The sequence below is a fragment of the Cryptomeria japonica genome, chromosome 2, assembly GCF_030272615.1.
Source record: "Cryptomeria japonica chromosome 2, Sugi_1.0, whole genome shotgun sequence".
Classification (NCBI taxonomy): Eukaryota; Viridiplantae; Streptophyta; class Pinopsida; order Cupressales; family Cupressaceae; genus Cryptomeria; species Cryptomeria japonica.
Window position 1 is genome coordinate 655,393,487 of NC_081406.1, and position 12,922 is coordinate 655,406,408.

General features: G+C 37.7%; 1 protein-coding gene across 1 annotated transcript in view; it reads right to left on the minus strand.

Moving 5' to 3' along the window:
- Positions 1–738: 738 nt before the first annotated feature.
- LOC131067705 (selT-like protein) overlaps positions 739–12,922 on the minus strand; it is a 32,279-nt gene continuing 20,095 nt past the window's right edge. The window contains exons 3-4 of the mRNA XM_058002825.2: positions 3,264–3,582; positions 739–1,192 (exon numbers count right to left, since the gene is read on the minus strand). Coding sequence (XP_057858808.2) covers positions 1,079–1,192; positions 3,264–3,582 — 433 coding nt within the window. The 3' untranslated portion in view covers positions 739–1,078. The remainder of the gene's footprint in view (positions 1,193–3,263; positions 3,583–12,922) is intronic.

Here is a 12,922-nt window from a genome sequence, read left to right on the forward strand (position 1 = left end):
GTGATCTCTGATGTGCAAAACTAAGCAACGTTTAAAGCCATGTGAAGCATTTGTGAGGAGAAATCTGCAATAAGAAACATGTAGTTAATATTTCCAACAGAAATGCTATATTGCACACAAGTCAAATCCCAGACATTAAAATTATCTTAGATGCCTTTCATACTTAATATAAAACATAATTGAACTGTAATTAATCCCACAGTAGCAAAACTCTAACGAGGATAATTTTATAAAGAAACCAAAACCCTTTATAAATAGGAAAGGACATTTCAGGGTAAAAAATCCATTGCAGTAAACTGCATGCAACATTATTCCCCTTTCTAATAAAATTTATTAAAGGATAACTTGTGTACAAAATCTCTTGCCTCATAATTTTCCCCCTTTCTAATAAATGCTTAAAGTTCCTGATTGGTGATTCAACTGATGCCCTAAAGGCCACCCACCGCAGATGGAGGTTAAGAAATGAATTTTTCTAACGTCTCTATACATGGTATTTTTGTTATAAGTTTCAGAAAATAATTATCTTTGATCGATTCGCATGAAAAGCATATGAAAATTCAAAACCATTATAGGTGATGCATGATAAGAATACATTTGTCATATTTATAGGGAAGCATTAGCAAGCTGAATGTCCATGGTGGCGTGTTTACTATTTTATTTAATTTGACATAATTTAGTCAACTTTTAAATTAGCCTCTATTATACACCAAAGAAAATGAACCACTCAATTCTGTTGAATGACAAACCATTTAAATGGTATATTCTATCTATAGCCTGATTCCAAAATCCAATTTGATATGCTACATAAATTAGCCTTCAAAATGTTTTTTTGACCACATTGTTTAACAAGCCAAAAGTTCATACCCCAATCCCATTTTAAAAGTAGGCACATGAATTGGTAAGAGATACAAGGACCTAAATATTAAGAGAGTTAAAACAGCTCAAACCAGCTTCGGTATGAGTGACCTTCAAGACTATCTCAACTGCGTCTCTTATGCACAGATATTTTAGTTTGTGGTACAAATATAACAATGAAGCATCATTGCCAAGGTCAAAATTATTCCATCCGTGTCACTCTTTAAATGAGATGTCCACTATGAGGCAGTGAATCTTTTGCTCCCAATGACCTGGCAATGAGTAGCCTTAACTCAAGTTCGCTTGGAAACTTATTCTCTCTCAGCTTAGAAAACACCTGCAAGGGAACAAGGGCAAAGACTATTATAAACAAATTTCATTTTTTTAAAAAAGCACAGTTAAATAGGAATTACTCAAAAAGCCAGCTGATGAAGAGTTACTTAAACTTAAAAACAAAATGTGTTATTTTACTCGTACAGAGAGGGATTTCATTTGTGTTGTTTTACTAGGCTGTAAACAATGAAAACAACTTGATAGCCAACTAGAACAAAATGTAGTATGGAACTTAATATTGCATCAAACAAAATCAACTTTAGGCAGTCTAGAAAACGTAATTAAGGCAATCTCCAAAACCATGTGGAAGCAATCCCTTTGCGTCATAGATTTCCCCCAATTCCTTAGAGTCATCATCGTGTGAATTTGATAAATTTTAGTTTGAATTAAAACATCTTTTTAACAAGCAGCTGGTTGAACCATTTTAAGGGCAAATCTTAGACATATTTTGCGGAAGTTCAAGGACAGAATAAGGCATTTTCGCGATTGCTGTGAAATAGCAACCAGTGCCAAGAAATTAAATTGGTCTTTCTGAGCTATATTCCAAACATTATATCTGAATTGAGAATAAACCGTTAAAACTTCAATTTCTGGGTTGATTTCATATTTATGCTAAATGTACGAACTATTATAATTGAGAACTAGAGTTTTTTATATTTCAAAATAAAAAATCAGGATATTACAAAAATTTTGGAGTTGTAAGCAGACATTTGGTAGTATAACCACAAAAGCAAGAGAGATTAGTTAGGGTGCTTCTTTGAAGCAAAATAAATAACAGATTAGTAAAAGCATACAAATCTCAATTCATTTATCAACCTAACCATAGGCTAATAAGTAATAACTGTACTAATTGATAATACATCAAATATGAGCAGCGTAATGAATTACACTATCACAAGAACAGATAAAAGATAATGCAGAAAAGATTTTACAAAACCATATTTTACAACAAATAATGCAGAGAAGATTAAAAAAAATTGCTATTACAAGAACTCTTTACAATAATATCATAAGAGAATCTTATCTTAAACCCAGTAAAATGCGTCTATGTTGAATGAATTTCATATTTGCTAATATAATAAACCTTTTATCAACATTTGCACTAATTACAAAATGCATGTAATGCAATTTGCACAAAGGCAAACATCAAGATTTCATGGAAACCATGCAATAACCCAGAATATATTAAGCCAAACTAATAACATATGTTACAATTTTTATCTAACAATCTAAGGTTTCGTGTAGAAATGGCCACACAAAGTTGTAAGAGAATACCTTCTTCCTTGTCACATTCAATCTGTGATCTTAAGTTTCAATAAGTTTTCAGCATTTGCAGCTTAAAAATGCCTCAATAAAGTTTTGCTGTAATCAAGGCCACAAACATGACACTAGTTTCTTCTGATCAAGCTACAAATTCAGCTAATAGGTCCTTCTAGGTATATTATTTTTCTTAAGTTAGTTCTTGTCCTTTTTCTATATATATTTATAGAGCTAGTCTATAAAGACACATGTAAATGATTTAGACCAGTCAGGTGCTCCTAGTCCTTGTTCTATGAGAATGAAATACATGTCTCATCATATGATGACCCCTGTTTTCATCCTAAAATATTTATGAATAATTAGGAATTTTGGCTACTCTATTTTTTTTTCAAATTTTATGTGCTTCTAGAAGAATTAAGGGCAAGGAGATGGGTAAAATCATTTCAAGTGGTCTTTAAAAATCCACTCTGTGGGCTCATGTTCAAATTTTTCAAAGTAAAAATTAATTATTTTGGAGTAGAAAGGCATTGCTAGTTTACTTCATATGTTCTCTAATAATTTTATCAATACATAATGTTTGTGCATTCATGAAACATTTTACACATAATTCTCCATTGAGCTTGTTTGTAAACGCTTCAAAGAATGGCCTCTAGAGAAAAACAGTCTTCATTATGGAAGTTTAAACTGAACTCTTACTTAAAAACACATTCATTTTTCATGAACTAAGAATAAACTTGTGAAAGAGCAAAATCCCGCACATCCATTGTAATTCTTAAATTGTTCTTTCCAGCTGAATGGCACGGAAATTTACTTACCAGTTCACCATTGCATTCTACTTCAAAAGCTCCAGTGTTTTGAAGAAACGACTGCAGTGCATTTCCAAGAAGCCAGGTGGTTGCAATTACTCCAAATCTTTTCTGTTTCAAAGTATAGTACCAAGGAGGTGGTACCATATATCCCAATCTTGGGAAAATATGATCCCCTGCAACAACAAACACAATACTACCAATTTGTAGCCCAGGCACTAACTTGCTGAGCATGCGTTTTGGTAGTGGTGGGGGATAATTTGAAAGTACCACATCAACACCAGGAAATGCAATCTCTAACATTTTCTTCATTGTTAAGGCTGTGCTCCTGCAAATGAAAAAAAATATAATAAGGAAAAATCCTGAAGAAAAGTGCACTGAAAAGTAACTGAAAATAAACAATCTCACTTAATGGAAAACATGAGGTAAGAAACTAAAAATATGTGCTAGTCAACTCAATATATTTTGGAACATATTCTAAGTTAGATGGACATGAGTACTGTTGAAAAACAAAAAACAATGAGAAGGTTCCGAGTAAGAAAATAAATCGTTACAATAAGTTGATAAATCCCCTAGTAAAAAGTAGCGCTATAAGAACTAGCTTATATTTTCTATTGTGTTGCCATACTGAGTAAAATGAAGGCATAACTCTATTTCCTGATATTCTCTTTTTTTACTGCAAGATTCTCCCATGACCATAGAAGGTTTAGGGTTATCTTAGTCTTTGTCAAGAGAGAACCCAAAAGATATTGGGATTCAACAAAGGTATTTTTAAAGGTAGTTCATGATAGTGATTATCTCCACAAAATCGTATTTAATAGCTGCTCACCACTGTGAGCAATCCAACTTGAGATCTGATAGCTAATTCTTTTCCAACCAAGGGACACAAATTCTGAGGCAAATTTGAATTATGGATTTATGCCATTGACGCATGACTGTTTTGAAGGTTTGGAACTTCGTTAAAAGCAATACATTATGAGAAATAGGCCGAGGCAGGTTAATCCTCCAACGACTTCAGATGAAATGGTGGAATGGGTGGTTCCCGAGCATGGTTGAATCAAGTTCAATTTTGAAGAAGCTTCGCAAGGGAACCCTGGTCCCTCTGAAGCTAGTTGTGTTGCTGGAGATTGAAAGGGTCGAACGTTAGCATGGAGTAAGCATAGGCTCGGCTTAGTTATGAACAATGTAGTGGAAGCAAAGGTGGCCCTTCTCGCAATTAACTTAGCGAAGAAACTTTCGGCCTCATGACCCCAATTGGAGGGGAATTCGCAGATTATAACTAATGCAATTATTAAGGGTGGCTCAGAAAATTGGAAAATTGACAAGGAGGTGAAAGCTGTTAGGGAGCATTTATTATCCTTTGGAGAGTTAAAATCTCACGTTCGGTGGTTGGGCAATATGGAGGCAACTGTCCTGTCGAAGCAGGTGGTGGAATTAAATTCTGAGATTGATGAGAAGATTTGGGAAGACTGTCAAAGAGGTGAAGAGGATGAAGGGGCGGCTTCATTGGACGGTACGTGGGGCGTACTATTAGCATTAAATGGCTCGTGGTGGATTGTCGCCGTTGTGCATTTAGGCAGTGTTTGTAGTCAACTCGTTTGAAGTAATTAAGCCGAGCATTTATTTGGCTTTCTGCTCAAGTTTGTTTTGCCTTGCATTTCAATTGTCAGGGAGTTGGGTTGCAGAGCCAAACATCGTTGAATAGAGATGCAAGCAAACTTCTCGTTGCAAATGCTGAAGCCCATGGTGGCATTTTGCGGAAAAATCTCAGTCGAACAGCTCAAGTGAGTCTTTAAGTTCAAGGATGATGAATTCATCCATAAGGTGTCTGTGGTTTCCAGAAAATCCTTCCTAAAGGCAGTGTACAGTTACAGAACAAACGCAGACATCACTTCTTTATTCATGGGTTGGTGTCTCGAGCTGTGCTCTAAGGAGGAGGCTTTTTGGATTGTCACACAATGCATTAGGGAGGAGTGGTGTTGGGGAATAGCGTTGTTCAGGGGGATTGCACGAACAAGAGAAGGCTTTGTGGTGCCAGGTGGAGATTGGTTGCATGTTAGTGAAGTTACTCCCCCTCTGCGCCCCTTCATTTGTGGTGCTGACCAAGATAAGGAAGTTAGTTGTGTTGCAGCCCAAATTGGGATGGGAGAAATTAAGAATTGGAGGCAGCTTCGCGGAGTGTGGAAGGGCAGCAGGAAGAGCCGAAGCGGAAGAGGGGATGTCCTCCAGGTTCAAAGAGTGCTAAGAGGTCAAGGATGTCAGAGGTGGCGGGCACTTCTTCCAGCTGTGGGAAAAGGGTGGTGGGCAATACTTCCTCAGTGCGGGTGGCATAAGTTTTCCTTTGGAAGTTTTATATGCATCGTGGTCCACAAGGGCAGTTGCAGCTCGTCATTTTTGTTGGGTATCCCAGCTTGTGCTTCTCTGTTGTAACTAGTTGTTTGAGTCTGGGTGGGCGAGTTACTGTTTGTAATCGTCTTTCTTGGTTGTGTTCTTGTGCAGCAGGGGTGGTACTGCTATGTCTTTCATTTTCACCTGCAGGTGGTAGTGATCTTTTGGGTCGGTGTTGTTTTATATTTTCGATGGACTTCTGTTGTACATTTGATGCTTATAATATTAATAATAAACTAAATCTTTTACCTATCAAAAACAAATATGAGAAATGGCATGCACCATGAAAGTTCACGTGGCCTCAAAGGGCTTAAGTTGAGCCAGGTGGGGGATTCACCCCTATACCCTGTTCTGTATCACAACAGGGAATGTGCAAGAAGAACTGCAGCCTTGTGGACCCCACAAGGGGCACTGTATTCCAGGCCCACTGGTGGCTGCCACCCCAAAGCCCCGGCCCTGATTTTAAAAGACAAACAATAAAACAGTGATTTGGACTGCACAGGTTAAGAAACCTGTATTTTTTATATCCAGAGTTTTTTCCAGCTAAATACCAGGTAGTTGAATTACGATCACAAGTAATTCGTTTGACAAGTTAATCACAATCTCGATGAATGCTAATATGGTTTATCATTTACCTCAACTTGGCTTGTCACATTTGTCCAAGTATTTTTTCCTGGTTTTTCCTCTATGTTCCATATTTTCACTTTGCCAGATTAATAAATGTATTATCTTTGAAAAGGTGAGATAGTTGTCAAGAAAAATGTCGACCAAGAGTATCAATTTAAGTGATTAATTTGGGATTTTGCAGACTTCTTGGGCCAATGGTTATCAGGCGTATGGTCCTTTGAAGAAACAAGAATCTTGGTAAGTTTGGTTGTAATTTGGCTAAGTTACCGGTTCCGGTTCGGATTCGGGTATGGATTCGCGGATTCAACAAAAAAAAATAAAAATTTGGGTACGGGTACGGGTTCGTCCGTATATATATATATATATATATATATATATATATATATATATATTTAATTTTTTTTAATATATATATATATGTTCAAACTTCAAACATCAAAATTATATATGTTCACAGTTCAAACATACAAATATGAAACATACAATGTAACTTTCCCATACAATGATACATAAATGATAACAGATAAATCATAAATCATAAATCCATAATTGCCAATGCCAATAAATATTCTGATATTGATATATCATAAATCATCAAAAATGCAAGTAGAATAGGTTGAATGCATGTTTTGATGCATGAAATGCATCATAGAGGGGCAGATTAGGGTTTAGATGTTAAAAAAAAATTAAAAAATAGTTTTTTAATTGTTTTTAATTGCTTTCTAACCCGTGGGCCCCGTTTTTGGGAACCCACGGGCTTGGGTTCACCCGGGTCCTCTTGGGTTCACCCGGGTCCTCCTGGGTTCGCCCTGGGTCCCACCCGGGTCCTACCCAGGCGGCTGGGTTCCCTGTGGGTCCTGTCACGCAGGACCCACAGGGAACCCAGCCGCCTGGGCAGGACTCGGGTGGGACCCAGGGTGAACTAGGCTGGGACCAAGACCGGGCAGGGACCGGGACCAGGACCCAGCCAGTTTAGGCAAGAACCAGTAACTGAGTAATTTGGAGGAATTGATTATGTGTTGCATTGATGTCTGTCATTGATGTCAACACTAGCTGTTTTGTTGTCTACCGGCTTCCAGTAGAGTGGTTGGATTATCATGTTGCGGTAGAGTGGTTGGATTATCATGTTGATCTGGAAATTTGTCTCTGGGTTTGGTCCGACTATTGGAATTGGTTTGGATTGGTTATTCATGTGTTCCTGATGTGTATCACATTCAGTTGGTTTGAGATTTGATGATCCAGATGCTATCATATGTTCTAGTAAGCCTTTTGGTTACCGGTAAGGGTTTTACCGGCAGCGCTTTGATGAAAATCTTTTGGTGAATCCGATAAGTGGTGTTGGTGCGGATTCTAGAAGGTTCTCACGTCCTGACGGTTATCATGTTCGTGTTCTAGTTGTTCATGGTGTTTCATTTGGCTTATGGCAACCTATTTTGGATCCAGTGTTATTCTGTTAGATTATGGACCGGTTTATGTAACGTGTTGGTTGATGCTCCCGATGCGTCACCAGTTGGATTTATTGTTTGGTTTATGTTGTTTCGATCTTAGGACGACTTGGTTTATCATTGGTTTGCGGGATTATGTAACGGATCTATTGTATTATCTTTTAGCTGGCCAACCTAATTGTTTAGGTCCCGAGTTGGTATAAATATGAAGTAAAATCTCTTTGTAGATCATGGTATGGTATGTGGTTATAGGATTAGCTATGTGGGAATAAAATTGTAATCATATGCAAAAGTTTTGGTCGATCATAGGTGATCGAATTGGGTTTGTAAGAGAGGTTTAAGACCTTCGGTATTGAGCTTAACCGGAATTGCACTCATGCAAGAACTACAACCTTGTGGACCCCACAAGGGGCACTGTATTCCAGGCCCACTGGTGACTGCCACCCCAAAGCCCCGGCCCTGGTCTTAAAAGATAAAAAATAAAACATTGATTTGGACTACACAGGTTAAGAAACCTGTATTTTATATATCCAGAGTTTTTTCCAGCTAAATACAAGTAATTGAATTACGATCACAAGTAATTTGTTTGCCAAGTTAATCACAATCTTGATGAATGCTAATATGGTTTATCATTTACCTCAACTTGGCTTGTCACGTTTGTTCAAGTATTTTTTCCTGGTTTTTCCTCTATGTTCCATATTCTCACTTTACCAGATTTATAAATGTATTTTATCTTTGTAAAGGTGAGATAGTTGTCAAGAAAAATGTTGACCAAGAGTATCAATTTAAGTGATTAATTTGGGATTTTGCAGACTTCTTGGGCCAATGGTTATCAGGCGTATAGTCCTTGAAGAAACAAGAGTCCTGGTAAGTTTGTTGGTAATTTGGAGGAATTGATTATGTGTTGCATTGATGTTTGTCATTGATGTCAACACTAGCTGTTTTGTTGTCTACTGGCTTCCGGTAGAGTGGTTGGATTATAACGTTGATCTGGAAATTTGTCTCCGAGTTTGGTCTGGCTATTGGAATTGGTTTCGATTGGTTATTCATGTGTTCCTGATGTGTATCACATTCAGTTGGTTTGGGATTTGATGATCCGGATGCTATCATATGTTATAGTAAGCCTTTTGGTTACCAGTAAGGGTTTTACCGGCAACGCTTTGATGAAGATCTTTTGGTGAATCCGATAGTGTTAGTGCAGCTTCTAGAAGGTTATCACGATGCTAATGGTTATCATGTTCGTGTTCCAGCTATTCGTGGTGTTTCATTTGGCTTATGGCGACCTATTTTGGGTCCGGTGTTATTTTGTTAGATTGTGGACCGGTTTTATAACGTGTTGGTTGATGCTCCTGATGCGTCACCGGTTGGATTTGTTATTTGGTTTATGTTGTTTTGGTCTTAGGCCGACTTGGTTTATCATTAGTTTGCGGGATTATGTAACGGATCTATTGTATTATCTTTTAGGTGGCCGACCTAATTGTTTTGGTTCTAGGTTGGTATAAATATGATGTAAAATTTCTTTGTAGATCATAGTATTGTATGTGGTTATAGGATTATCTGCGTACGAATAAAGTTGTAATCATATGCAGAGGTTTTGGTAGATCATAGGTGATCGAATTGGGTTTGTAAATGAGGTTTAAGACCTCTAGTATTGAGCTTAACTGGAACTGTACTCAGGCATAGGAGATGTTATTCTCGCAGTTCATTCATCTTTTCGAATTGTAGTCTAGATTTATTTTGTAGTCAGAGAGGCTCCTTTTGTGATGAGCAGTGCGCTCTAGGTTGTTGGTCTTCCTGCATGTGCAAGCCCCTTATATTGTAATCACATACTTGCTGCAAAAGTATTATCTGACTGTGGGTAGTGTTGATGTGTTTTTTACGCACATGTGAACACAAAATAAAATACCAAGGTATCTTATCCTCTCTTGAACAAAGTTATTTAAATGCTGAAGATTTGCCTACGGATCAATCGAAATAACTCCAACGTTCTGGTATGTAGGGTCTCTACGTGTGGATAAGCTTTGTTGGTATGATGTGATTATGCTGGATTCACAAAGGGACTTACGTTTGATTGCCTAAACGCTTAATTTGCTGGAACTTGAGTCCTATCTACTAGCTAGGAGATAAAGAAAAGGCAAAAGATACGGGGTTTAGAGAGTCTACTCTAAGACCTAGAATGTAAGAAAATAGATGAACGACTAGGTGGAGTTTTACTGGGCTAGGTCTCACTATCAGACTGAACAATTCGACACTAGCTCAGTTCAATCTTCTAAGGGACGTTTTGGATATGTTCAAATCATTTCCATCAAACACTAATCACCATCCAAGTTAATGCATCAACAATGGACGTATAACAATTTGAAATTAAGATCTTTAATGCCAATTGACCACGCAGGGCACACTTACAATCAGTAAGAGGCTAGTGGTATGGACTAAAGGATTCCCCACAAATGCATTCAACCAATTCCTCCATTCAATCTAATTATCTACCATCTAATATGAAGATCCAACAAGAAACCATGCATATTGCAAGAAACAACACATTTCACCATAACTTAATGAAAAATGAAGTTTATTTAAAATTTTGGGCAACAATCTCTTGCCTTCTCCTACTCTACTCTAATTGCTATTTTATTCAGTATTCTTCTGCTACTGACTATTAACTATTGACTATTAGCTATTAACCAACTATTAACCCTTTACAAAAGAAGAGTTTGAGCTTTTTATAGTGCTCTCAATACAATTCAACGACTCAGATCAATTTGAGATCAATGACCAGGATTTTACAATGAAAACCCTAATTAGGGTTTGTTACAACAAACTCTCCTTAGCCAATGAGAAAATTACATTCCATGAATGTGGACCAATAGATGTCAGGGGTAGGGTACATCAGAGTTTGTGCCATTCCTCGTGAGTCAAGTACATTGAATCAAGACATGCAGAGGTAGACCTTCCCTGATTGGTGAGTGGTGACTGGGATGAAGACTAGGACGCTGCATCAACTTGCACTTGTAGAGTTGACTTGTCACCATGAAGGGATGTTGAGAGATATCTCTTCATCCTCAACATTATCTAGCTCGCTTAAAGTAGTGGTGTTGGGAAGTATTGATGTAGCTAAGTCTTTATTCCATCCTAACTTGTGTTTCTTGGAGTGATTGTGTGTCTTCTCCTCAACGTTCCTTTGAACTCATCATGCCTCCAAGGTGTGGTGAGGATACTTGAGATTCTTCCATCCTAAATACCTTTGTGTTTGATGAAGCTTCCTCTTGATCTTACATAATGGTGATAGGAAGTGTTTGTCATGATCGAGTCATCCCTCCATCCTTGCTTGTGCCTCTTGCCTTAGGGTGGTTGCATGATCTTTCCTTCCATATCTGCAAAACAAAGCAAGTATAATATCAAACTCATATGATTTCTTAATTTTGACACAATCTCTGATTTTGAATAATTGCAATCAATAAGTTCATTGGGTAGTTTGAATATCCTAGAGCAAATCTACGCTCTCTAAAGATGAATTTGCTGGTTCATAGGCTTCTTAGCTGAGCAAATTCGCTTTTCCTCAATACTTAAATGATAAATTTGCTTTCTCAATACATCAGACTTGCATCCTCAATAATGAATTTCACCTATATGCTGGATGAAATTCACAAATATGCTGATGAAATTCGTAGTCCTGTTGGAATAATTCGTTGCATGTCCTTGCTAGGGACAAGACCTGTATGGGAAAGTTTGCTCACCGTCCTTGGTAAGGACAGGTCAAGTTGTGAAATTCGCTCTTTGTACTTTCTAAGGACGGGTCCTATGTCAACATTTTCACTTCAAAACCTTTACAAGGTACGCTCTTATTGACTTGTTTCAATTTACTTGGGGATCAAGACAAAGAGTTCGCTCTACGTACAATCTAAGGACAGGACCTAAGACAAATACTTCGCTCACCGACCTTCCCAAAGACAAGCTCAAATCATCTTATAGCCAGCCCAAGGACAAGCTTCAAATGAGGAACTCGCTCTATGTCCTTCGGAAGGACAAGCTTCAAAACATAGTGCACTCAATGTCCTTGATGAGGACAAGATCAAGATAGGCAAAATTCACTCTATGACCCCTCTACAAGGTACCTCCTCTCAATGAAATTCGCTCTGGACCCTCTGCAAGGTACGGGAGCGATTTTGGAGAAATAGACTTAAGCCTTGATAAGACCCTCACTTGCCTTCCTTGTTCATGTTATTTTAACTGCAAATCATCTTGAGAAAGCACCTTAAGGTAATTTAGCTTGAAATTGGAAGGAAAATAGATGTTTTTGAGAAAATCACTCCTGTCCCTTGGAGAGGTACAAGAGTGACATGCTTATTCTCCTTGTTCAATCCACTTATTACCTTCTCCTCATCGTTGTAGCCTTAGATTGGATTCTTCTCATGTGAAGGTATCATCATTTTGACCTCTAAAAAGACTCAAGGCTAATTTTGTTTGGGTACCTTAGCACGGTACATGGCCTCTAAGAAATTCGCTCCTATCCCTGGCCTCTAAGAAATTCGCTCCTGTCCCTTGGAGAGGAACAGGAGCGACTACTCAAATTTTTTATCCTTGTACGTCTTCAAAGGCATGAACAAGTTAATTTCTCCTCATACAAAACTTAGAGCAAGAATTCCCTCCAAAGGAGAGGCAAAATACAAGTCCTAGAGGAATTTGCTCCTATGCCTTGGCAAGGTACAAGAGAGAAAATCACATTTCACTTCAATCTTAATGCAAAGGACCTGAATCTAATGAAATTCGGTCAAGATTTGAAGCAAATGTCAATCTTCGATGAGAATTCACTCAAAAATGGGAGCACGGGTCAGTCTTTTGAAGGAGGCTTTGCCCTCAAAGATTAGGCGGATAATGAAGATATCTTTGCCACTTTAACGCCAGATCAGATTTTGAAGACCCCTTTGCCATGTTTGCATCAAGTTGGGATTTTTAAAGACCATTGCCATTATGATTGGTGTTTTGACTTCCCTTAGACATCAATTTGGATTTTGTCATGACCTTATTTTACTCTGCGCATGCAGATATGGGCTTAATTATACACAGTTTTCAATCTGAAAGTGTCTCCAAAATCCAAATGAGGATCTTCAAATCGACTCCTTATGAATATGCTTGATCAATGAAATGATCAAGACCTGCTGTTAAAATCGTGCTTTCAGGGATGAAAATCTGAATGTTGAACTTTAA